General features: G+C 49.9%; 15 protein-coding genes across 15 annotated transcripts; 11 read left to right on the plus strand and 4 right to left on the minus strand.

Moving 5' to 3' along the window:
- Positions 1-479: 479 nt before the first annotated feature.
- On the plus strand, positions 480-1,619 carry BCR37DRAFT_345340 (uncharacterized protein; the record flags this gene model as incomplete). Its single annotated transcript, XM_040867617.1, has 1 exon — positions 480-1,619. A coding segment is annotated over one exon (1,140 nt), but the record flags the coding sequence as incomplete, so codon positions are not given.
- A 1,437-nt stretch (positions 1,620-3,056) lies between these two features.
- BCR37DRAFT_255164 (uncharacterized protein) lies at positions 3,057-4,961 on the minus strand. Its single transcript, XM_040866668.1, has one exon. The coding sequence runs from the start codon at positions 4,690-4,692 to the stop codon at positions 3,274-3,276; it is 1,419 nt and encodes a 472-aa protein (XP_040726732.1). The 5' UTR covers positions 4,693-4,961; the 3' UTR covers positions 3,057-3,273.
- An 18-nt stretch (positions 4,962-4,979) lies between these two features.
- BCR37DRAFT_377865 (uncharacterized protein) lies at positions 4,980-6,069 on the minus strand. Its single transcript, XM_040868915.1, has 3 exons — positions 5,426-6,069; positions 5,159-5,375; positions 4,980-5,108 (listed from the first exon to the last, which is right to left on the minus strand). Exons 2-3 carry the CDS (start codon positions 5,213-5,215, stop codon positions 4,992-4,994), a joined length of 174 nt encoding a protein of 57 aa, XP_040726733.1. The 5' UTR covers positions 5,216-5,375; positions 5,426-6,069; the 3' UTR covers positions 4,980-4,991.
- Positions 6,070-6,172: 103 nt separating this feature from the next.
- BCR37DRAFT_255162 (uncharacterized protein) lies at positions 6,173-7,190 on the plus strand. The gene has a single exon (XM_040866667.1). It carries the CDS (start codon positions 6,347-6,349, stop codon positions 7,004-7,006), a length of 660 nt encoding a protein of 219 aa, XP_040726734.1. The 5' UTR covers positions 6,173-6,346; the 3' UTR covers positions 7,007-7,190.
- Positions 7,191-7,399: 209 nt separating this feature from the next.
- On the plus strand, positions 7,400-8,009 carry BCR37DRAFT_377867 (uncharacterized protein). The gene has a single exon (XM_040868916.1). The coding sequence runs from the start codon at positions 7,442-7,444 to the stop codon at positions 7,871-7,873; it is 432 nt and encodes a 143-aa protein (XP_040726735.1). The 5' UTR covers positions 7,400-7,441; the 3' UTR covers positions 7,874-8,009.
- Positions 8,010-9,458: 1,449 nt separating this feature from the next.
- On the plus strand, positions 9,459-9,788 carry BCR37DRAFT_377871 (uncharacterized protein). Its single transcript, XM_040868917.1, has one exon. The coding sequence runs from the start codon at positions 9,570-9,572 to the stop codon at positions 9,750-9,752; it is 183 nt and encodes a 60-aa protein (XP_040726736.1). The 5' UTR covers positions 9,459-9,569; the 3' UTR covers positions 9,753-9,788.
- Positions 9,789-9,847: 59 nt separating this feature from the next.
- On the minus strand, positions 9,848-10,360 carry BCR37DRAFT_377874 (uncharacterized protein). The gene has a single exon (XM_040868918.1). It carries the CDS (start codon positions 10,333-10,335, stop codon positions 10,087-10,089), a length of 249 nt encoding a protein of 82 aa, XP_040726737.1. The 5' UTR covers positions 10,336-10,360; the 3' UTR covers positions 9,848-10,086.
- A 707-nt stretch (positions 10,361-11,067) lies between these two features.
- On the plus strand, positions 11,068-11,870 carry BCR37DRAFT_377903 (uncharacterized protein; the record flags this gene model as incomplete). The annotated part of the gene is made up of 4 exons (XM_040868919.1): positions 11,068-11,072; positions 11,253-11,445; positions 11,497-11,673; positions 11,724-11,870. The coding sequence occupies 4 exons, from the start codon at positions 11,068-11,070 to the stop codon at positions 11,868-11,870; spliced, it is 522 nt and encodes a 173-aa protein (XP_040726738.1).
- Positions 11,871-13,286: 1,416 nt separating this feature from the next.
- BCR37DRAFT_386292 (uncharacterized protein) lies at positions 13,287-14,732 on the plus strand (the record flags this gene model as incomplete). Its single annotated transcript, XM_040870429.1, has 1 exon — positions 13,287-14,732. One exon carries the CDS (start codon positions 13,287-13,289, stop codon positions 14,730-14,732), a length of 1,446 nt encoding a protein of 481 aa, XP_040726739.1.
- Positions 14,733-14,870: 138 nt separating this feature from the next.
- Positions 14,871-16,189, plus strand: BCR37DRAFT_377916 (uncharacterized protein). The gene has a single exon (XM_040868920.1). It carries the CDS (start codon positions 15,228-15,230, stop codon positions 15,525-15,527), a length of 300 nt encoding a protein of 99 aa, XP_040726740.1. The 5' UTR covers positions 14,871-15,227; the 3' UTR covers positions 15,528-16,189.
- Positions 16,190-17,207: 1,018 nt separating this feature from the next.
- BCR37DRAFT_407859 (uncharacterized protein) lies at positions 17,208-18,114 on the plus strand. The gene has a single exon (XM_040872126.1). The coding sequence runs from the start codon at positions 17,496-17,498 to the stop codon at positions 17,949-17,951; it is 456 nt and encodes a 151-aa protein (XP_040726741.1). The 5' UTR covers positions 17,208-17,495; the 3' UTR covers positions 17,952-18,114.
- A 769-nt stretch (positions 18,115-18,883) lies between these two features.
- On the plus strand, positions 18,884-19,419 carry BCR37DRAFT_377918 (uncharacterized protein). Its single transcript, XM_040868921.1, has one exon. It carries the CDS (start codon positions 19,086-19,088, stop codon positions 19,338-19,340), a length of 255 nt encoding a protein of 84 aa, XP_040726742.1. The 5' UTR covers positions 18,884-19,085; the 3' UTR covers positions 19,341-19,419.
- A 1,232-nt stretch (positions 19,420-20,651) lies between these two features.
- Positions 20,652-21,561, plus strand: BCR37DRAFT_377919 (uncharacterized protein). Its single transcript, XM_040868922.1, has one exon. The coding sequence runs from the start codon at positions 21,117-21,119 to the stop codon at positions 21,549-21,551; it is 435 nt and encodes a 144-aa protein (XP_040726743.1). The 5' UTR covers positions 20,652-21,116; the 3' UTR covers positions 21,552-21,561.
- A 196-nt stretch (positions 21,562-21,757) lies between these two features.
- BCR37DRAFT_377923 (acyl-CoA N-acyltransferase) lies at positions 21,758-23,211 on the plus strand. The gene is made up of 2 exons (XM_040868923.1): positions 21,758-21,893; positions 21,938-23,211. The coding sequence occupies exons 1-2, from the start codon at positions 21,833-21,835 to the stop codon at positions 23,158-23,160; spliced, it is 1,284 nt and encodes a 427-aa protein (XP_040726744.1). The 5' UTR covers positions 21,758-21,832; the 3' UTR covers positions 23,161-23,211.
- BCR37DRAFT_391679 (uncharacterized protein) lies at positions 23,208-24,245 on the minus strand (the record flags this gene model as incomplete). The annotated part of the gene is made up of 1 exon (XM_040871035.1): positions 23,208-24,245. The coding sequence occupies one exon, from the start codon at positions 24,243-24,245 to the stop codon at positions 23,208-23,210; it is 1,038 nt and encodes a 345-aa protein (XP_040726745.1).
- Positions 24,246-24,323: the final 78 nt, after the last annotated feature.

A 24,323-nucleotide genomic window follows, 5' to 3' on the forward strand; every position in this document is an offset into this window, starting at 1 on the left:
GCTTCATGGCAGCTGCAAAGTCAATCACTAAGAAAGAAGCGCCGCAAGCAGGCAAGCGAAAACGACAATCCGGTGCGAGTAAACGAAAGGCGAAACGGGAAAAGACTACCAATCAGCAGAAACAGCTTGCTGCTGCTGCTGTTGCGTATGCGAAGCGCGATCAAACGAAAACCACACTAGACAAGAAAGAGGACATGGTCTTGGCTGAGCCATTTGATGTGGGTGACGGGGAGTCGCCTGTAGTGCCCCGGGATACGAAAGAGTCAAATCGTGCTCCTTCTCTCGAGACGCAGGCGCCGACGCTAGTTGTTTCTGAGATATCTGATGAAGCGGCTACGCCTATATCGACACCTGGCGGTAATGTACTGGCGACTGCACGTCTCCTCAAGGAAACGGCACGCAAGGCGCAACAAGCAAAGCAACAGCTATTATCATCCAGCAACACGCTTGCTGCCAATTCCGACTTCATCTCCTTCTCCATGGATGCATCAGAAGGTGAATCTGTCGCAGATGATGCAGGCGACGATGCAGCGTCAGAAGCGGAAGAAGTGACCATCTTCTCAAAAGTCGCAGAAAAGCTCGGTGCATTTGTCAAGGACTCCAAGGATACCGTTGCCAATAAGCGGAAACGACAGGCCATCAATGAGGAAGAGTCGGGCACGCCACAATCTAAAGCTGCAAGAAAACGAGCACGCGTGTTGATGGAAGAAGATCCCTACCCTTGGTTGCAAGGAAAGGATTATGCACGGGAACAAGAACCATCACGGATACTCCATCGCGAGCTACAAGACTTCATCAAATTTGTTGAGCCGACTGCTGGAGAGCATGCACTCAGATCACTCGTTATCTCGCGGATACGCAGGCTGGTGACGGCGAAATGGCCCACTGCGTCGGTTCATGCGTTTGGCTCCTTCGAGACTCGACTATACTTGCCAACCTCAGACATCGACCTCGTCTTGCTTTCTTCCGGTCAACCAGGCGATCCTGTCTATGAACAACCAAAACACCTCAAGAAGCTCGCACACCTCCTCGTCAAGGCAGGGATCGCGCGGGATATCCAAGTCATCACCTCAGCTCGCGTTCCTATCATCAAATTTGTCGACAAACTCACTCAAATCCATGTCGATATCAGTTTCAATAAACCAACAGGACTTGTTGCTGCAGGTGTCGTCAAGCGCTACTGTCAACAAATGCCAGCGCTGCGACCACTCGTCATCTTCATCAAACATTTCCTCAACATGCGAGGCATGAATGAAGTGTATCTCGGTGGTCTTGGTAGCTACGCCATTACCTGTCTTGTGATTTCCTTCCTGCAGCGGCACCCGAAGATTGCGAGTGGACAAATCAAATCAGAAGACAACCTCGGTGTTCTCGCTGTTGAATTTCTCGAGTTGTATGGAAAGCGCTTCAACTATGATGTCGTCGGTATCAACATCAATGGTACGGGCAAGTATTTCAGCAAACAAGCAGTGGGTTGGCAACGACCGGGTCAGACATACCTGCTCAGTATCCAAGACCCAACAGACGCAGAGAATGATATCGCAAAATCATCGTTTGGCATTCTCAAAGTCAAAGGGACACTTGCTGGTGGTCATGATTTCTTAGTACAACGGCTGTATGATGTCAATGACCGTATCAAGGACCGGAGACGCTCTTCACAGGGCTCTGGTGCTGGTGCGGAGGGTATCTTGAGTGCTGTTGTGAGTATTGATCAAGATATGAAGGATTCTCGTCATCATCTTGCAAGTTGCTTCGATCAGGCAGATGTCAAAGAGATGCTGCAAGAGATGACGGAGCTGGAAGAGCAAGCAGTGACTGAGGCATCTGTGGCAGAAATCAAGCTACCAGCCAACACCGCAAAGAAGGATACCGTCTTCGTTGCTGTGGAAGATGATGACGATGAGGACGACCTCATTGACAATGACGGGTACAAGTTCAACAAGCCGACTGGCTACAAACCGCCGTCAGCGCCAAGCGACGTGGATGACTTGTACAGCAAGCTCAATCAGCCTGCCCAAAGAGCACCAACTGCGCCAAAGAGTACAAGCAAAGGACATCAAGGCGATGCATACTTGATCGAGTCGTCTGATGAAGAACAAGTCAGCAAGCCAGTGCAGCAGCCTGTAGTGATTGACTTGGATGGTGAAGACAGCAAAGCCAAACAAGTTGACAAAGCGGCCCGAGCAAAGTTTTGGCAGGACAAGGGACAAATTATCGCTGCTGATGAGCCGGACGATTCAACATAAGATATCTGTACATTGTTGTAGATGCTGAGCGTCGCTTTACTGTTGTACTTGCTCTACCCGCCTTTCGTCGCATTGACGCGGCGCAAGTGCGACTGAAAGGCGCTATACATCTACTGACAAGCACATGAAGGTCCAGTCTTGCGTCTCAGCCAGCTAAGCTCGCATCATGTACTGCTGCTTGGTCCGCATGTCCGTTTCTGAGGTTTTCTGCTCGTCACGCTCGATTGTGAAGTGCAGCAGAGCTGTTTCAGTCAGTCACAGATGTAACCATGCCACGACTGTGTAATCAACAGACTAGCTCTCAAATCGACGGGCGATTTAATCTCAGCCATGATCTCGCGATCGCCGATATCAGTACCAGAGGGGAGGCAGGGTCGACGCCAGTCATTTTGCATTCAGACGCCTCTGGTGACCGCTAGCGTGGCGCTCGGGGTCAGGCATCTCCTTGAAGCTCCATTGCAAGGAGACCAAATCTGGACGGATACATTCTTGGAGCGCGACGATGCTTCTGGACTTAAGGAACGAGATCTGCCTGACCTACTCGAGCTCGATGTGGTGTGCTGCATGATGATGCATCCGTCGCCTCAAAATTAGCCGACTGCTCGTTTGACAGGCCTGACCTGCGACCAGGCTCAGAAGGAAGTCCGTCGGAGCTCGATTCGATCGCACAGCTCTACACTCAGGCCGTTCTAGGTCTTTGTTCCACGTCTGATGCCGCATCTCACCGGCTGCCAAGCTCAAAGCTGACTTGTCGTCCATGCAAGGACCCGTGTCTCCCTAAGCCGCGGACTTCCTGCAACTAATGGCTCAAGCAGCTGAATGATGATTCTTGTGAAGCATTCAGAGAATTGTTGTGTGGTGATCGTTATTCATTACTTATCTGCTCTGCGTATCAGGGAAGCTGCACTTGTTGCACTGGGAATGACTCTATTGCACTTCGCAATCGAACTATACTATACTTTGGTAGGACAGAGGCTAAGATACTGCAGCTTTAGTCAGTGGACCGAGGAGCGAATGAGCCCTTTCATCAGATCCACCCACTTGGTTGATTACGATCATCAGCATCCTTAGGCCTTTCATCGCCAAACACGGCTTGTATCAAGTCATTTACTTGTTGCACTGTGACACTGCATTTTTGGGTGTTCTCTGACGTATGTGCAGATGGCTGCAACGAGGAACCGACAGGCTGATCGTTGATACACTGCTCGCTGCCATGACTGACCGGAGAGCAAAAGGACAAGTCATTCGGCGGCAATATATCTGCAGGGAAGCAACATCCGCGGCCGTCTGCATCAAAAGTCATTCTTTCCGAGACACCATAAGCATTCTGTCGCGGTAAATCTGGTAAGCTGTTCATGAACTGTTCAACAGTCGAACAATGGTCACTGCAGCTGGCGTCGACGGGGACAGGCGCATGACTCGCTGGTATTGGTTGGGTTGAGCTCGGGGCGTGTGAGTCACCAGATCCAAGAGAGCTCCCACTTGGGATACAAGCTCTTGCAATTGGTTGCTGCAATGTGTTGCTTTTAGCAGGCCTTTCTGAAGGGCATGTTGATGCCATTGTTGCCGCCTCACCTGGTACTTCACATTTTCCCGGCGCAAAAAGGTGAAACTGGCGGTTCTTGTTGCAAGGGCAGTACCTGGCCATCGCCTTGCAAGACAATCCTGTCTCGTGGATAGAGAAAGGCTCAACCTTCCATCCTTCGTGTTGCATAAACAACGTTGGCCTCGAAACCCATTCGAGTATATCTTCGGGGTGACAATCTTTACCAGCTAAGCCTTTCGTCTGCCTAACAGATTTCCAAAAGTCTTTTGGCTGCTTGGGAGACAGTTCAGCGTATGGTGGTCCACGTCGCACTCTGGCAAGGCTGACCAAAGGCATTCTGATGTTGTCGATGTAGTTTCGCATTTTGCAGCTACAGCTGGCAACGCAACCTGATGAGCCATCGAGGACGCTCTCCGCAAGCATCTCAACCTCGATCTGCACAGAGTCTGCCGCCAAGAATTGCACGCAACTGAACGGCTGCAGAGTAGAAAGGCTCGAAGTATATTGGTTCGTGTAATGATCTCTTTCATCTTTGCATCTATCCTTACATGCGTTCGAATATCCGCATTTGGCTGATACACTGATCAATTTGAAAAAGACGAAAGCAGCACTGTAGCACTTGCCGTCTAGCGCCCGATCAATAACTCGATAGTCTTCGCCCTCTCTAGCCTCAACAGGAAAACTCTCTTTCATTGCCGATTTCGAAGATTGACCTGCATTTGTCTTGACTCCCAAGTTTGCCTTGCTTGCAGCTGATTTCTTTTTCGGAGCAACAGGTGACTTGTCGGCTTTTGCTCTTCCAGCTTCGACTGTGCCCTGATGGAAGAGTGCTTGGAAGAGACAAAACAACACGAGCGCTCCAGTAGCCAGTCGCAGCGTGATCAAGCCTTGATCAAACATGGTTGTAGGCGGAGGACATTGTAGTGGGTGAGAAAGTCAATTAAACAATTGCAAGTGCACAATTGCAACTGCAACGGCGAAAGCTAAACTTGACACGCTGTCAAATTTCGCACATGCCCTACGGAAAATTCGGACCGGCAGATTACCAGCAGAATTCACCGAATGGATTACCAGCGGAAATAAGCACGCCTTTACCAGAGCCAAGCGGACGATTACCAGAGGCTACCACCTGCCAACAGGTGAAGTTCAATAGATGGCGTAGCGACAGTAGGTGTAGCAATCAGACCATCTACGATACACTACAGACGTGCTGCCGCCTTCTTTGCTTGTTTTGCCGCAGTCTTGACCTTGCTCATGGATGTGCTGCCCGGCTCTGCGTCTTGTGCCTTGCGTGATAGCTTCGATGTTCTTCCAGACTAGAGATACATCGTCAGTATCTCATAAAAGGAGCAGCAGAAGTGCATACCTTGCGAGCCGAGCAGCCTTCTGATTGTCCTCTGCTTGACTTCAAGTCACTGGTCATGCTACGGCAACAAAGATGAGACAGGTTGATCTCAGGGGATAAGCCATTTCATCGACACGAGCAGACGACGCTCTACGGGCATCGTCGTGTGTGTGGCTGAGGCATCGTCTTGGAAAGCATCAGAAAGAGTAGCCTCCCTGTAGACCTTCGCTTTGTACTTCTGTGGTCACGTCAGTCAAGAGCTCGCAAGGTGTGGAGAGACCATCTTACCGCTCTGTTCACCTCCTTCGCGTGGTGCTGGTAGTTGGCCAAGGCAATCCAATGATTATCTTTCACCGGTTTGGGTCAACGCGATTGTGATGCAAAGTTCATTGGTGTGGCCACGGGTCTGTAGTCTGTTCAGTCAACTCGAGCCAATATCTCGCGAAAATAGCAGCTTTGGCCTGGAGTAATGGTGCCATCAGGCAATAGCGAATCTTCATGCCAAGAAATTGTAAGGAGGTCGTCGACATAGATAGCAAGTATTAGCAACCACGATTTTTCCACCTTGGAGCCAGAAGAGGCTCTCCGCCTGAAGAGTCTTGTCGTGGCAGAAAATCGCTGCGCTGAGAGGACTTCAGTCAAAGCTATATGAACCACATGCCTTTATGCTGCCTTACCCCTGATGTGCATGCGCTTCGGTCGTAAGCGATGGCCCCATTTAGCACTGTCGGGTAGCCGAACAAAGACTTTCAAACTCGGCTTATGTCCTGGACAGCTGATCATTGACCGTCACCACAAGCTTAAGGAATGCAGCTCTGAAAATGACTAGCTGATGCCACGCACGCTGAAATCATAAATGACTCTTTTTCTGCAGCTGTAAGAACCTGCCATCCGGCCGTATACATGTTTTGTACCTTCTCAACATGCCAGCTGGTCTGCGCACAACTGCGAAATGATGCAACATCAGGTCACGCGAGGCGCCTGAACGTGAGAAATTGGGGTAGCGAATGCGAGCCGACAGGGCACATTGCAACGTTTCAAGCAACGTGGATGGAAATGTCGTTGTCTCATGCCTAATTGTATTGCATCTCTGAAGACGCTGATCTTGTCGCATCATTGAAACCCCATGTAGAAGTCACTCCCGCTGGTCTAAAGCGTCTCTTTCCACGTAAGCCCTCTTGACCGCCAACCTTACACGTCATCATCCAAATGCAGCTACGATGGTACGTTTGGCCTATGCCAATCAAGCTCGCATTGTGCTCAATTTGCATGGCTCTCATGCTGTATCAGCTTGCTGGAGCTCCCACGAGGTCAAAGGAGAAGACAATCGCTTCATCTAAACCAAGGACATCGAGCAAGAAACAATCTTCGACTAATGACGTTCCGCCTACATCGACAGAGCAAGGTGAATCTCTTATTGGCTCCAAGGACAAGATTCATGCGAAGAATCTTCAGCGCGGATGCTACAATATGACACTGACTGTCGAATCGATTTATTCTCCACGCCGGGATTCTTCCAGCTGCAGGAGTGCATCAGCCTCAGACAAAGGCAGGGAGCAGTGCAAAAGAGAGTGTGACACTTATGCACTAACATACAAGCAAGATTATCTAGCTTGGGTGTCAATAAAAAGGCTTGTCAGGTCATATACTTGCCTACAAAGCAAAAGGGCTGGACTTGATCTATCTAATGTTTCTACAGCAGTGATCGGGTCGAATCCTTGTGATGTTCAGTGCAAATTGACAACACGATCAGGGTCAGAATGCCCACGTCGGGTGCAGGTCGTAGCGAATACACTGTTGTTTCCGCTAAAGCCGACTCAAAACCCAAATGAGGGAGGAAGAACACTTGCCATCCGCTTCTTATGCTGAAAGCTTTGTCATTGCCAAAATTTCAACCAACGAGTTCACCTAGTTGGCTGACCACGCACAAAGTCACCGCAGAGCGCATACCTTGCGACCTTATACACTGGGATCAGGACTGCTATTGTAGGGCATCGCGGCTCACGGCAAAGCACGGCTTCATGCATTCAATTTGCGAATATGAACCTGAATCAGAAGGACAACCATCCCGAGATGCGAAAGAGTCGAAAAAGGCTTGAGTAGATTCAGCCACCAAGGGACCTCAATCTGTCGATGCGAGTAGCCATTCGTTAGACGGTACTACAGCGCACATTCCACATCCTGCAGACCCGACAACCTCAACTGTGGCAGGATCGTAAGAGGCCTTACCCTCCAACAATGGAGATTTTGGTGATCTATCCGAGTATCCTGATTTTTACAACGAACTGTCGTTTATCCAGCAAGATGAAAAGGGTATGCCACTACGTGTTCCAGACGGATGTCTCTACAATTCCCCTTATCCTTCTTTGGAGTCAGACCAATGTCCAGCATTTCATGGCCCTTACGCATCTCAGCCAAACCAACACACAGGTCAGTATTCAGGAGATCCACATTCGACCTATGAACAGCAGCAGTGTGGCTCATCGACAAGTTGCAATCCAGTTCAGTTTGGGCCATTCAAGAAACGCCAAAAAACAAAGCGCGACGAAGGTGATGCTGGCAGTAGGTGTGCTCCTGCTTCCGGTGCTGACCATGAACAGCGCCCTGCTCCTTTCATCTGATGACAGTATCCGAGTCATACTTGATATTTTTCTGTCCTTTGCGACTCAGCCGAGTGGTGATGTACGCAGCAATTCTGAGAACTATGTTTGTAGTTGCAATTTGATAGAAATTTGAAGCTTCAGCCACGTTTAATTGAGATTTCCAATGATATGCTTGTGAGCTGACGTTCATGCTATAAAATTTGAAATCGACTCTTGCCATCTGGACTAGTCGATGATTGTTGGTCAAAGCGCGAGGTAGTTGGCGTCAGTAGCGGCCGTTGATTGAATTCGAGAGCGCGACCTGCCGTCAAAATTTGGTTTTCGCGAATCGCGACGAGGACAAGCACGCGGACACGCGACTTGCGTAGATATACAGCACAGTAGCAGCGGCTGCAGGAGACGATGGCGGAGCAACCAGAGGACTGGACAACGGACAGCACAGCAGCTCTCTCTTTGCATCTATGTATGTTTCATCTTCTCGGTCTCAGTAGTATGGCTAATACCTAGTTGATGGCCCAGGCCACGACCAGGAAACAATCTTGCAGCCAAAGTGGACGTATGCGCTCTTTGGGGAGACGGAGCAGATCTTTGAGTACAAGAAGCTGCGAATACGACTATACCTCCATGCTTCCACTCTCATCGTTACGACAAGATCACGACTCTATCTTGGTCGGACACTGGGATGTTGACAAGACCTTTGTGCTTCTTTCACGACGCACTTTTGGTACGGCATGCGAACCTATGTGAAGGAGTACGTACGCACTGCCTGACTCATGTGCACGCGCTACACCAACTTGACGTATTGCCTATGGCAAGCACTCCACTTCCGCATTCAGACACGCGACGGTCTGCGATCTCCCTCATCTCTTACGTCGAGGCTACCGAATCAATTTCCTTCGCAAAGACCTTCATGCATTGCACTGTCTCAACCTATGGTCTCTCAACGTCTATCGTCTCTGATCTTGATCCCATCTTCACGTCCAGGGTCTGGCAGTCATTGCTCCTCCAGTTTGATCCAGAAGTCAGATCTCCGTTGTCTACAGCCTGGCAGCCTCAGACTGCTGGGTGAGCGTGCCAACATGATACTCGAACAGCTATTGCGATGCTACACAAATCACGCCAAGACAATCGGTGTTCCCATCTTCCTTAAGCCGAATCTTTCTACAACGATATTCACGGTCTGCTATCTCCTACATCCATTACTTCGAAGGTATCGGTGCATTTGCCTTCGCAAAGACGTGCATGGATCGTAGTGTCTCAATTTATGGTCTTCCAACGTCTATCATCTCTGATCGTGGCCCCGTCTTCACGTTCAGGGTCTGGCAGTCACTTCTCCTCCTGTTCGGTCCACAAGTCAGATTTCCGTTGGCTATAGCCTGGGCCTCAGATTGATGGTCAGACTGAATGTGCCAAGATTCTACTCGAACAGCTTTTGCAATGTTCCATCAATCACGCCCAAGTCAATTGTCCTTTTTTCTCAAGCCGAATTTTGCTGCAACGATGCTCACTCGAACACCGTCAAGTTGTTTCCCTTCTTGGCTGTACGCGGCTGGCACCCTTGCTTCACTGCTCAACTGTGTCCTTAAACTATCTCTACAAAAATTATGAGATGGCTTCCCGTTTGAAGACTTTGCACGACGAGCTCAAGGTCCACATGAAAATTGCAGAGGACAAATACAACGAATATGTCCATCGCCCTCGACTACCAGCTCCCTCAGCGCTTCAACTTGGCAAAGATTTTGGCTACACAGCCGCCACGCTACTGTCGTGCGTCTGATTGGCCATCACCAAAGCTTGATGATTCCACTCGAGCCAAATCTTCTCGAATTATGCGTTCTAACAACAACACTGCCTTCCGCATCGACCTCCACGTGATGTTCTTATTCACTCTATCTATTCAGCTGGTCTGCACGAGCCTTACAACGAAGCGACTTGTAGGCTCTCTCGTTCACAGCCTGTTCTCCCTCCCACAAGGATCAATGTGCCCAACGAATGAGAAGTCGCTGCCGTAGTGAACTGCAAGCTCGACGACAAGCAATGGAAGTACCTTCTGTGTTGGACTCATTACAGCGCCGCTCACAAGCCTACGGAAAATTTACCGGAGTGTACCAGAACCAACCGGCGGATTACCGTGAGAAATTCTCCAAGCATGGCGGACTACCGGAGCCAACCGACTTCCAAACTTGCACACCGGAGGAAAATTAGCGGATATGGAGAGGCGGATCACTGAGCCACGCTAAGAGGCAGACAACACACAAGTCAATCACTGTTATCAAGTGAACAGAGGCCAAAATCCGCTCAAAATCAAATCTAGAAGCTATTTATACTGGATTCGATAGCCCTCAGCTATCCATAAAGAGTGCTTCTGCTCTCGTAAGCGTCGTTTTCGCTTAAGCAGCTTGTCCGCTCTTTTCTTGTCAAGCTCTGTTCTCCCAAATAGGCCAATTGGTCAAGAAGACGGCAAACTGGTACAATGACCTGCAATATATGTCCTTGCTTGCTGAGAGACTTTGCGCCGCACGACAACTTGGTCTTCGAGACCTTGATGATCGCAAAGTGCCTGCTCGTGTTCAAACAGATGGAAAACTTCCTCATAGCTCACTATTGCATTGTCGTCAACATCGGGCGCTTCATGCGTCTGCTCACTGAACACGACCTTGCTTCGTGAATGGTGGTCATTCGCAGCACACTTCACAACGAAGATCTTTGTGGTGCTCTGACGACTAGCCACTTTGCTTCTTGGCCACGATCACAAGTTGGCGTTTGTAAGCTGAAAACTGGAAGAGTGTAGCGCTAGCGAATCTTGAGTGTCGTCCACTTTGGCGGTTTGCTCCATTCTTGTCTTGTCACTTCAGGACGAGATGGGATAACCAGCACACGCATCTGCTCTGCACCGTCTTGCTGCTTGTAGACAACACCTCACTGTCCTTGAGCTTACACATCCGAGCCTGTGGCATCTGAAGGTGCTCGATCACTCTTTTGAGTCTTCTCAAGACAGGTTATCCACTACTAGCGTGAGCAGCGCACGCTGCAAGCTCAATACCTTCGACTGACCTAGATAGGAAGAGGAGTTTCCCACAGACAGTCTGGACGTCTACAACAGGCTCGCAGGATCTCTTGAGCGTATCGATATACCATTAAGATCCAAGCGCACGTCGCATGGCGTCTCTAGAACCGATAGTCCCTCTACAAAGACACTACGACTCGCAATGGGACTCTGGCACGAACGCCATTGCGCGACGCCACCTGGAACAACATCACGGCACATGTACGGTACCTGATGGACACTCACCAGATTGTGGTCGATGCGCAAGGCAGGACGGTCACATGGCGTCACCGCAACGTCGGGAAGCTTGACAGTCATCCACAAGTTGGAAAAGGCTTTCTCTGTCCTGGAACGAGCTCATGGACACTGAATTGCCTTGACCATCTGTCAGCACCACGCGAAGGTGGTGAATGAAGCGGTGAGACTGTTCCTGTACCTTGCAAGCTCTTGACTGACGCACCCACAGACGTGCAAAGCGAAAGTCTACAGAGAGAAAACTACTGCTGCTGCTCCCCGAGACGATGACCTCAGCAACGCGCACGACGTTGTCCATGGAGCGTCATCTGCTCGCGTCGATGACGAGAACACTCGCTGCGAGACACCCGCTTCCGTCCCCTCTGAAGACGATGATATTGACGAGGATGCATCGAGAGTTGCGGGTTTCTCCATTTGCCTGATGTACCGCACTAACATATTCAGTTGCAGCCAAGTTCGTCCCAGCACAACGTGAGCCTATTATGCGGAGGAAACATTGGCTAACAAGATGCAGCGTCAAGCAAACAAGAATGCGCATGTTTCCATCGCAAGTCCGTCCCATCTTTGATGTTATAAGACTGACCAGTGGCCAGAAGTCAAGCAAAGATCGATCTGTCTCCTCGTCTCGCAAGGTATGCATTTCTGCTGCTCCTGCCATGACGTACTAACGATGAATTTCTAGTCTGGAAGAACATCAAAGCTATCACGCAGAGCACAGGACGCTGAGCAAGGCAGCGCTACTATGACCAAGGCCAAGACTGCAGCATCACAAGCAAAAAAGGCGCGCAAGTCTGCCAAGAAGGCCAAGATAGCTGCAGCACGTCTGTAGTATGTCGTAGATGGTCTAGTTGCTACACCTATTGTCGCTACAGCATCTATTGAGCTCACCCGTTGGCAGGTGGTATCCTTTGGTAATCCTGCGGTTGACTCTGGTAAAGGCGTACTTACTTACGCCGGTAGTCTGGCGGTAGTCTGGCGGTAGTCTGGCGGTAGTCTGGCGGTAGTCTGGCGGTAGTCTGCTGGTATTACTGCGCCTGCGAAGTTAGGGATTTTCCGCCGGTATTCCGCCGGTATTTTTCTGGTAATTTCCGCCGGTAATCTGCCGGTCCAAATTTTCCGTAGGGCAAATATCAAGCACCTGCCAAGACTTTCTACGCCAAGATGTCACTGCTTGCTCACAACTGCCACAAACTCATCCTCATGATCCGCAGCCACCATCCGCGCATCGGCAAGGACGCGTCTAAGGTCGTCCCAGTTGGACTGTACTATACTACTGCTTTCAGGCGTTCGAAGGGCCCCTCTAGACATTTTTAAAAGTACAACCAGACCCTTGCTACATCTTTGCGCTATTCTCTTGCGCTTATTAATAAAGCTCGGTACAGCGTTCTCTGCTCGGAATTGACCGTTTCACCCGTTGGACCTCTTCAACAAGGGGCTTGCTCGCTTCTAGCTCCTAGCCTTTGCTTCTAACTCATATCTGAAGACATCTCTTTGTATTTGACTTGTCTAACCCTCTACCTTGCCTAGTCATCCCTCAGCCCAGTCATTAGATTGCCGTGTTTTTGAGCTACATGCGCGCAATATAAACAGGAGGCATGGGATGCGGCACTTTTTGAGCAAAATCTACAGCATGTCGCGGCATTGTCGCCCTCGACGTCCTCATCGGGGTATCCTCATTTTCCTCTGCGTTGCGCACATGGCAGTGCCACATGCCTTCATGTGCCATTGCTCCTGATCTGCTTGCGCTTCTGGCGCGAGAGATGAGCCCATTCTGCATTCTAGCTGGCCAGACGCCTTCCATCCCAACTCTTGTTCCCGACAGCTGGATATTCTTGACCGTCACCAGACAGTCTCAGAGAAGCAGCTCCGAAGTCATGTCTGGCTGACGCTGCTTACGCTGAAATTATGGGTGGCTCTCTTTCTGCAAAGCATCCCCTCCGCTCCATATTTTGCGCCTTTGCAACATCGGACTCCCGCGCACGACTGCAAGCGGATGTAACTTCATATCACGCGAGCCGTTTGGAAGTCATTTTTGGTGCAACTTCTCGCATTCGCAAGCCTGCAAGACGCATGCCGAGGTATATGCTTGAAGCATCGTGGATGGGATCATCGTTGTCGCATGCCTCACTGACTCGTAGACATGTCGCATCATTGAACACCCCTTACAAAGGCCTCTCCCAGTTGTCGAATCCGTCTGCTTCACGGCGAGCCCTCTCGGCCGCCAATCTTATACGTCACCATCAAGATGCAGCTACGATGGTACTTCTGGCCTACGCCAATCAAGCTCGCATTGTGCTCAATCGGCATGGCTCTCATACTTTACCATCTTGCTGGAGCTCCTACTAGGTCAAAGGGAAAGTCAATTGGTTCATTCGAACCAAAGACATCGAACAAGAGACTACCTTCGACCGATGATATTGCGCCAACGTTCACAGTCCCGGCTGAAGCTCGTCCTGAGGTCGACTATTGGCCTATCACAGCCGAATCTGCACGCAAATGCTACAATTTGACTCTGATTCTTGAATCAAAGTATCTGATACCTTCAGGTTCGGCGACCTGTGGTAGTGTAGCTGCCTCCGATAGCGGCAGAGAGTTATGCAAAACCACATGTAATAACTACACACTACAATACAAGCGAAGCTATTTCCCTTGGCTTGCGAAGAAGAATCTTTTCAGGGCTGCGTCATGCGTCCAAAGCGACAAGTCTGCAGCTGACATATCTTACGACGTCTCTGCAGCAGAGAACGGATTGGGTCTCTGTTCTCTTACTTGTACTTGTCAGATAGCCAACAAGATCAGAGTCAGACTGCCCACGCTCGGAGCGCTTGACAAGTCCATCGCTGTGTCTCCATCCATGAGCAAGAAGTTCTGGGGATTCAGTCAATTTCAGACTCGTACTTGTCATCCAGAAGACATGTTACGGCCCTCGGCAGCCTTGTCACAAGTACCGGGATTCACACCATCGGATTCACCTTCTTGGCAGACAACGTACCAAGTCACCGCAGAGAATATACCTTGCGACATTGTGAACTGGGAAAAGAAGTGCCTCTGTAAAAAGTTAAATGGTAAAGAGTTGGAACACGGCTTCAGACCTTCGATTTGCAAATATGAACCTGTACCCGAAGGACAACCAACACAAAATGCGAAAATATCGAAAAAGGCTCGGGTAGATTCAGCCACCGAAAAATCTCACCTAGATGGTGCCGTCAGCTCCTCAGCAGACAGCACTACAGCGCACGCCTCGAACCTTGCGGGCTTGACACCACTACCAAGCGCGCTAGGATTGCAAGACTCGATATCCTCCATTTTTGGAGATCTTGGTGATATACACGGGTTCTCTGGCTTTTACAACGAACTGTCGGTGATCCAGCCGAATGAATATGGTATGCCACAGAAACTACAATCAAACATATGCCACAACTATCCACCTTGGGAGTTTGGCCAATGTCCAGCAGATCATAATCCTTACGCATCTCAGTCGAATCAAAATACAGTTCAGCATTCAGAAGACCTAGATGTAAGCTTTGAACAGCAACGGCAGTGTGGCTCATCGACAAGTTGTAATCCAGCTCATTTTGCGCCTTTCAAGAAACGCCAAGAAACAAAGCGCGACGAAGGTGATGCTGGGAGTAGGAGGTGTGCTCGTGCTTCCGGCGCTGGCCATGAGCAACGCCCTGCTCCTTTTATCTGATGGCAGTATCTGAGTCATACATGATGTCTTTTCTGTCCTTTGCGACCCAGCCGAGTGGTGATGTACGCAGCAATTCTGAAAAATATATTCGTAGTTGCAATATATTATGAATTCGAAGCTTCAACCACAATTAATCGACTCTGATGGATATGCTTGTGATTTTACATTTATGCTATGAACTTTGGAACGGACTCTTGTCATGAGGTAGTTGGCATCCCATCTGATTGACTTCAAGGCGTCAATGAATCCGAGACTACGCCAGAAGCTTCAGCATCGGGCCCTTGCTAGGCTTTCTGCTGATCTGTGGTGCACAACCACAACGGCAATCCAGTCTTCCCTGCAAGGCCTCATCGAAATATTGTTCAGCATGTCCGACAAGCTGCTTTAGACTGCTTGTTGCCTACTTGGAAGGCAAAGTCCACTTCGACAAGCATCTGACCTACCTTTTGTACACATTCGAAGCTTGTGTTGACGTCTTGCACACAGCGTGGCACGATGTTTCATGTTTGCATCGTGCTTGTCGTGCCTGCATGTCGTTCTCGTCTTCGGTTCCATGCTGCTCAGCGTCAGCCTCTGTCAGGCGCTTGTTGTGCCTTGATTTCTGTTGTGAGTGGGGATCCGTTGCGTAGATTGTTGGACGTCATCACGTACGGCAACTTGCAGATTCTTGGCACCATGCTGATAGATGGGCCATGGAGATCCAGCTCGCTTGTGGCCTGGCAAGCGACGGAAATTCCCGTTCAGAATGACGGACTGACTTCCTCAGCTCTGCATGGTCGCGTTGTTTTTAGCTGACGAGATTGCCTCGCTGGTCCTTGAGAAAGTTGTATGCATCCCTGTTGTGGCGAGCAGCGCAGAGGACACCAATCCACTGCGTGTTGGCTGCCGCGATCGATGACCAGAGATAGAAGACTTTGCAAATGGATCCGACAGCCTGGACTTCATTACGCTTGGAATCATCCTTTGACACGTATCGTGGTCGTGCCGGTGCCTTTGCGTATATCGTGTGCAAGGCGTTCAAATTGGTCTAGAGCGTTTTCTTGAATGCGTCAGACACAGCAAAGTGTAACATGGGAGACATGAACGCTATCACAGGAGGCCATGAGATTGTTGATGATTGTACCTGCTGCGATGCGAGCTCGAGGCCGATGAGCTGGTTCCGCAAACGACGAGGAATAGACCCCCGAATCAAAGGCATTGGGCCACACTCCAGCATGCTGACCATCTTTGGCAAGAGCTAGTAGATATGCTACCTGCTTTCCTGTGGCAGTGTCAAGGATGAAGATGTTGGCTGTCCATTTACTTGGCAGATTGGATTCTACCGCGCGACGCAGGACAGCATCGATCTGACTTTGCTGGTCAGGCACACTCGAGAGACAGAAGCAAAGGAGGAGACTGCAGAGATGCGCATCTAGAGTGAAGCGTGTACGGCGACCATGAGTCGTACTGTAGTCAGCTGTAGCTGGTTGAAAGTCGCAGAGTGGCCAAAGTTCGAATCAACAAAGTCGAAATTTACAGTGAGCACCGCACAACGACGACTCGACTTCCTTGCTTCCTGCAGCCTTGAAAACAAGACACCTTCGATGGATAGTAGAAGACTGCTGCATTCAGAACGGTGGTCTCATATGCAGGTGTTCATGGCATGCAGATCGATCGAGGACTTTTGTGGATTGGTTCACTTGGTAAATAGGATGGCTTCCATTCCAATCGTGGCACTTGAGCTGGACCAATGTTAGTACATTTGTCTAATTAAACGTGCTATCTATATGCATAGCTATAGGAAAGGCAATAGTAATCACCAGCGTCTGCCAATTGTCTTCCGTCGAGCGCCAGTTCTTCACCAGCGTCTGGAAGTAGTGTTTCGGCTTGCTCCAGACAATCACCGGCGTTACTGATTTATCACCTGCTAGTCATTCGCGATTCACCAGTCTACGCCAGTTTTCGCCAGCGGCTCCCCCGGTAGGGTGGTGTCAGTAATACCGGTTTACATTCAATAAACTCTACTGTTTGTAGTTCTAAGTCTCTGTTGCCAAAATCACCCTCCTACTGCGCTCCCTATCTCCAACGCCACGTCTTGCCTCGGCTAGTCATAATCGTTGCAGTTGTGTGTCGGTCTGGTGAAGCTCTGGCAGTCCCAGAGGAGCTTTCTCGTCTAGAGAATTTCCGCCTAAAGTCAGGGATGCTCACCTGTCGAATGATGTCAAACTTCTCTGCTGAAGACAATGCGATTAAATTTGGATGCTATGCTGGTCGAGCGCGAGGTCAAGTCATGACTGTGGCAGACGAATCGCTCGCACATCTTATCACTGCTACGATTTGGACACTGACACTCGTGGAATCTCGGAGCAGCTCAATGACACAACTGAGACTTTCATGGATGTCGACACAGCACAGGTACTCTTCGGTCAATGACGCGATACAGCACGATGCCAGGGTGCACATTCTTGAAGACAATTGCTCATGCTCTCATGGTTACGACAATTAAGAAGACTCTACATTGGCCGGACGCTGGTTTGCCGGCGAGCTATTTGAGCCTCGTTCACGACGATACCTCAGGTCTGGCATGAGAACTTATGTGAAGCAATACGTGCGCACCTATGACTCATCTGCAGGCGGTACGGCAACTCGACGTATTGCCTATGGCAAGCACTCCACTTCTGCATTCAGACACGCCACGGTCTGCGATCTTGCTCATCTCTTACGTCGAGGCTACCGAATCAAATTTCTTCGCAAAGACCTTCATGCATTGCACTGTCTCAACCTATGGTCTCTCAACGTCTATCGTCTCTGATCTTGATCCCATCTTCACGTCCAGAGTCTGGCAGTCATTGCTCCTCCAGTTTGATCCACAAGTCAGATCTCCGTTGTCCACAGCCTGGTAACCTCAGACTGATGAGTGAATATGCCAACATGACACTCGAACAGTTGTTGCGATACTACTCAAATCACGCCAAGACAATCGGTGTTCCCATCTTCCTTCAGCCAAATTTGGTTCGCCGATACTCACGGTCTGCTATCTCCTACATCCATCACTTCGAGGCTATCAGTGCATTTGCCTTCGCAAAGACCTGCATGGATCGTATTGTCTCGATTTATGGTCTCCCAACGTCTGTCGGCTGTGATCGTGGCCCCGTCTTCACGTCCAGGGTCTGGCAGTCACTTCTCCCCCAGTTCGGTCCACAGATCTCCAATGTCCGCAGCCTGGCAGCCTCAGACTGATGGTCAGACTGAACGTGCCAACGTTACACTCGAACAGCTTTTGCAATGGCCCAAGTCAATTGTCCTTTTTTCTCAAGCCGAATTTTGCTGCAACGATGCTCACTCGATCACCGTCAAGTTGTTTCCCTTCTTGGCTGTACGCGGCTGGCACCCTTGCTTCACTGCTCAACTGTATCCTTAAAGGATCTCTACAAAAATTATGAGATGGCTTCCCGTTTGAAAACTTTGCACGACGAGCTCAAGGTCCACATGAAAATTGCAGAGGACAAATACAACGAATATGTCGATCGCCCTCGACTACCAGCTCCCTCGGCGCTGCAACTTGGCAACGATTTTGACTGCACAGCCGCCACGCTACTGTTGTGCGTCTGATTGGCCATCACCAAAGCTTGATGATTTCACTCGAGCCGGAACTTCTCGAATTATGCATTCTATCAACAACATTGCCTTCATCATCGACCTTTCACGTGATGTTCTCATTCACTCTGTCTATTCAGCTGGTCTGCACGAGCCTTACAACGAAGCGACTTGTAGGCTCTCGCGTTCACAGCCTGTTCTCCCTCCCACAAGAATCAATGTGCCCAGCAAATGAGAAGTCGCTGCCGTAGTGAACTGCAAGCTCGACGACAAGCAATGGAATGCCTTCTGTATTGGACCAATCACAGCGCCGCTCTCAAATATTGAGCAGTTGCCAAGTCTGTCTACGCCAAGATGTCACTGCTTGCTCACAATTGCCACAAACTCTTCCTCATTATCCGCCGTCACCATTCGCGCATCGGCGAGGACGCGTCTAAGGTCGTGTCCAGCTGGACTGAACTATACTACTGCTTTCAGGCGTTCGAAGGGCCCCTCTAGACATTTGCAAACGTCCAGCCAGACCCTTGCTATATCTTTGTGCTATTCTCACGCGCTGATTCATAACGCTTGATACAGCGTTCTCTACTCGAAATCAACCGCTTCACCCGTTTGACGTCGGGAACAAGGGGATTGCTCTCTTCTAGCTCCTAGGCTTTGCTCCTCGCTCAGATCTGAAGACATTTCTTTGTATTTGACTTGTCTGGCTCGACATTGTTCACACTCTGGGACCCTTTCTTGTTATTCTGCTTTCTCTTCTGGTCGAATAAAGATAAAAGGATGGCCTTCTGCTGCCTTAAGCTTCATTCTTCAGCTTTGTGCTGTGGTCAGAGCATCTCTCTCTTACCCTTGTGTTGTCTAGAGTCTTTGAGACGGCCTCGCTCTGCTTTACCTAGTCATCCCTCAGCCCAGTCATCAGATTGCCGTGTTTTTGAGCTACATGCGCGCAATATAAACAGGAGGCATGGCATGCGGCACTTTTTGAGCAAAATCGACAGCATGTCGCGCCATTGTCGCCCTTGTCGTCCTCATTGAGGTATCCGCATTTTTCTACGCATTGCGCACATGACTTTATGTGCCATTGCTCCTGATCTGCGGGCGCTTTTGGCGTGAGGGATCAGCCCATTCTGCATTCTAGCTGGCTAGACGCCTTCAGTCCCAACACTTGTTCCCGACAGCTGGATATTCTTGACCGTCACCAGACAGTTTCAAAGAAGCAGCTCCAAAATCAAGCCTGGCTGAGGCTACTTACGCTGATAATATGGGTAGCTCCTTTTCTGCCAAGTATCCCGCCCGCTCCATATTTTGCGCCTTTGCAACATCGGACTCCCGCGCATGACTGCAAGTGGATGTAACATTATATCACGCCAGCCGTTTGAAAGTGATTTTTGGTGCAACTTCTCGCATTTGCAAGCCTGCAAAGCGCATGCCGAGGTATATGCTTGAAGCATCATGAATGGGATCATCGTTGTCGCATTCTTCACAGACTCGTAGCTCTGACGGCATTGATCATGTCGCATCATTGAACAACCTTTTCAAAGGCCTCTTCCATTTGTCGAATCCGTCTGCTTCACGGCGAGCCCTCTCAACCGCCAATCTTACACGTCACCATCAAGATGCAGCTACGATGGCACGTCTGGCATATGCCAATCAAGCTTGCATTGTGCTCAATTTACATGGCTCTTATGCTGTACCATCTTGCTGGAGCTCCCACGAGGTCAAAGGAAAAGTCAATCGGTACGTTTGAACCAAAGGCATTCGATGGGGGGCAATCTTCGAATGCTGGCGTTGCGCTTATATCGACACTCATAAATGAACCTCAACTCGACGTTAACTACTGGTCTTATCAGAACAATTCTGATCGCAAATGCTACGATTTGACTCTGATCATCTCATCAGCTTCTCCGAAAAAGGTGGATCCAGCAACCTGCAGCAGTCAAGTAGCCTACCAAATAAGCAAGCAAAATTGCAGAGCTGCTTGTTCGCGTTCCAAAGAAGATTATAGTCTAGGTTGGTTCGCTAAACTCAAGCAAAGAAAAGCGCCTGCTGTGCCAAATGGCTGCCTTCAAAGCGACAAGGCCAACGTAGTTGATGCGTTTCAATTCGAAGCCGAACTACAAATCGACCCGTTTACCTGTCAGGTTTCTTGTTCTTGTCAGATATCCAACAAAATCAAAGTCAGAATGCCCGTGGTCAAGTCGGGTATTAGAAAGCACTTTGCTGTTTCTCCACTCTACAGTAAGGACTTCTGGCACAACCTACAAAGCAGCCCGTGGGACTATGGATTGGACATCAATTCTTGTCATCCAACAGATATGTTGAGCAGCTTGTCAGTACCAGGTTTTACACCGTCGGATCCACTTGTTTGGTTGAGCAGGTACGAAGTCACCGCGGAGAGGTCGCTTTGCGACCAAATAAACTGGGATACAAAGTGCTTCTGCAAGAAGGCATATGCTAGGGAGCACTATTTCAGGCCTTTGGTTTGCGGAGAGAAACCTGTACCAGAGTCCGAAAGACCACCATCACAACGTGGGGGAAAATCGAGAAAGGCTCGAGTTGATTCAGCCGCCAAGGGCCCTCGTGTGAGCAAGTCGAAAAAGGCTCGAGTAGATTCAGCCACCGAGGGACCTCAACCTGTTGACGCAAACAGCCATTCGTTAGACGGCACTACAGCGCACATAACACATCCTGCAGGCCCGACAACCTCAACTGTGGCAGCATCGCAAGAGGTCTTACCCTCCTTCTATGAAGATCTTGGTGATCTATCCGGGTTTTCTGATCTTTTGAACGAACTTTCGTTTGTCCAGCCAAATGAATACGGTTTGCCACAGTTTCCAACATGGGACGACTGCTTCTACTCTTCCCCTTATCCTTCTTTGGGGCCAGAACAATGTCAAGCATCTCATGGCCCTTACGCATCTCAGCCAACCGAACACACAGGTCAGTATTCAGGAGATCCATATTCGACCTATGAACAGCAGCAGTGTGGCTCATCGACAAGTTGCAATCCAGCGCAGTCTGGGCCTTTCAAGAAACGCGAAGAAACAAGGCGCGACGAAGGTGATGCTGGCAGTAGGTGTGCTCCTGCTTCCGGCGCTGGCCATGAAAAGCGCCCTGCTCCTTTCATCTGATGACATTATTCGAGTCATACTTGATGTTTTTCTGTCCTTTGCGACTCAGCCGAGTGGTGATGTACGCAGCAATTCTGAAAACTATGTTTGTAGTTGCAATTTGATAGAAATTTAAAGCTTCAGCCACGTTTGAGATTCCCAATGATATGCTTGTGAGCTTACAATCATGCTATGAACTTTGGAATCGACTCTTGCCAAATGCGACATTTGGACTGGTCGATGAATGTTGGTCAAAGCCCGAGGTAGTTGGCGTCAGCAGCGGCCGTTGGCTGAATTCGAGAGCGCGACCTGGCGTCAAAATTTGAATTTCGCGAATCGCGACGAGGACAAGCACGCGGACACGCGACTTGCGACTTGCGTTAATATACAGCGCAATTGCAGCGGCTGCAGGAGACGATGGTGGAGCGGCCAGAGGACTGGACGACGGACAGCACAGCAGCGCTTTCTTTGCATCTTTGTATGTTTCATCTTCTGGGTCTCAGTAGTATGGCTAATAACTAGTTGATGGCCCAGGCCACGACCAGGAAACAATCTTGCAGCCAAAGTGGACGTATGCGCTCTTTGGCGAGACGGAGCAGATCTTTGGGTACAAGAAGCTTCGAATACGCCTTTACATCCATGCTCTTACGCTGCAGACATGGCTTGATGTGAGATATGAAGAGCAATTGGCGGTGTCTCTGGGGGTGCATATGGAGCCAGTTGAGGAGATTCTATTGAATCATCTGCCGCATCAAACAAAGGTGTGCATCAACGGGAAGGTTGTTTCATCAGATGCTTCTCAGCTCAAGACTGTGGACGTCGCCGCATGGAAGAAGGCGGTGGTTTCAGAGTCACGGAGTGGCACGCAATACAAGAAGCCAATACACTTCTACACTCGCGCCGGCAAGACTTTTGCTATCCTCAAATTGGCTCTGCCAGACTCACAAGATTGTGTTTCCTGGATGCAAATCTTCTCTCTCCTGTACATTGAAGGCGCAAGTCTCATTGACGAAGAAGATGAGCGATTCGACGTATTTGTGGTATACGAGACTCAGGACGGCCAGCCGATACGATTTGTTGGCTACTGTACATGCTACAAGTACTACTTCTACGACAAAGCGACACATGCCTTTGATGTTGTTCGCTATCGCATCTCGCAGTTTCTAACGCTGCCACACTTTCAAAAGCAAGGGCATGGTGGCCAGCTGTATGATACCATCTTTGCTGATTGTCAACGAGATTCGAAAGTCCTTGAAGTCACGGTCGAGGACCCATCAGAGGCATTCGACGACCTACGCGACCGACGCGACTTTTCCAGACTGCTGCGTGAAAGGACACTGGAGACTCTTGCTGGACAAGGGTTGATTCCGTCTCCTGCGGCCATTAGTGATGCCTCACGCAAGGCCAAAATGGCACCTGCTCAATTTCGTCGCATGCTAGAGCTCTACCTCTTGAGACAAGCGAATGCGCCGAATAAGGGCAAGCAACCTGCTTCCAGTTCATTTGGCAGACAACTGCGTCTGTTCATCAAGCGGCGCATATACAAGAAGAATGCAGCGGTGCTGAAGCTACTTGATCCATCAGAGCGGAAGAGGAAGTTGGCAGAAACGTATACGGCGCAAGTTGAAGACTATCGTCGGATCTTGAAAACTTTGAAGGTGGAGTCGCGAGAAGCGGGCAATGGAATATCCGACGCGTTGAACGGGTCAGCAGAGCCAGCGAGCAAGCGTGTTCGCGTTGAATAGAGTCGTTCATATTTAGCATTACATGGCATTCGAATCTAGCCTAGCACCTACATGAGCGGCTTCTTCAATGGCCGACGACCCTTGGCGTCAGCATTCCGTGCATAGAGCCATTGATGCTTCGTGTTGGCCGTTGTTGCATTACGTTTTGGTGCGAGATCTGTACGTTGCTTGGCGAGCTTCTTGACAAGGACATTGCCGCGCTTCACTTGCGTTACCTCCCTGTCGAAGCGTTTGTGAACTGCTTGGCTTTGACTTCTGTGTTCTTTTTGCATAGACGTGACTTGCTCTGAGGGTGGCTGCACAGCAATTGGAGCAGCATTGAGAATCTCGTCAGGCAGGAAACGAGGTATCGCTTGCTTCTTTGGGGTCGCCTGTGTTGCAGAATCCTCTTCCTCGAGTCCTTCGATTGATGCCTGCGGGAGTGATGGAGCAGAAGGCCGCTTCGACGCTTTTGACTGGTCCTTCTGCTTCTTCAAAGCAGCATTGCGCGCTTGACGTTTCCGCTTCGCCTCGTCTTCTTTTCTCTTAAGGGTTGTAGCGACTGCATCTTCATGCGCCTTCACTTGATCCGCCTGCACTTTATTGGAAACAGCCTCGGGCGCATCATCTTCGTCGTCGCTGTCGTCGCTTTCGCCAGAAACAGAAAGAGACGGAATGGCTTCAATTGCATGCGCGCTGTCTAGCTCGGGCGAGATAGTGGCACTAGCTGTTCCCTCCTGATCGGCTTCATGAATGTCATCACTGGCCGCGTGCTCGTCAGCCGTCTCGAACGCATCATCACTCTCGACCTCCCGATGGGTCGCTGCAGAGGACAGCTTACTCTTGCGCAGATCAGCAAAAACCTCTTGTCGCTTTCCAACAGGCGTCGCCGGACTCATCTCACCATCTTGACGCTTCTTTCGTAATGTGAAAGGCGTCTCTCTTGCGTCTTCAAAGCGATCTGCAGCGCCTCGCGGTGTATCTGTTTCGGGCGCAATCGATTTCCGCTTTTTGCTCTTTGGAAGCGGCGCGGCTCCTGGATCGACGACTTCGACTTCATGGGAGTCATGCATATCGATCGCAACGAGTGCTTCTGAGGGCGGCATGCTGTGCCGAGTAGAGACCATGTTGAGCCGCTTGATCGTGGCAGTTGAAGTCTCGGTTTGGTGTCTTTCACTTTTTTG

This window comes from Protomyces lactucae-debilis (genome assembly GCF_002105105.1).
Source record: "Protomyces lactucae-debilis strain 12-1054 chromosome Unknown BCR37scaffold_5, whole genome shotgun sequence".
NCBI lineage: Eukaryota > Fungi > Ascomycota > Taphrinomycetes > Taphrinales > Protomycetaceae > Protomyces > Protomyces lactucae-debilis.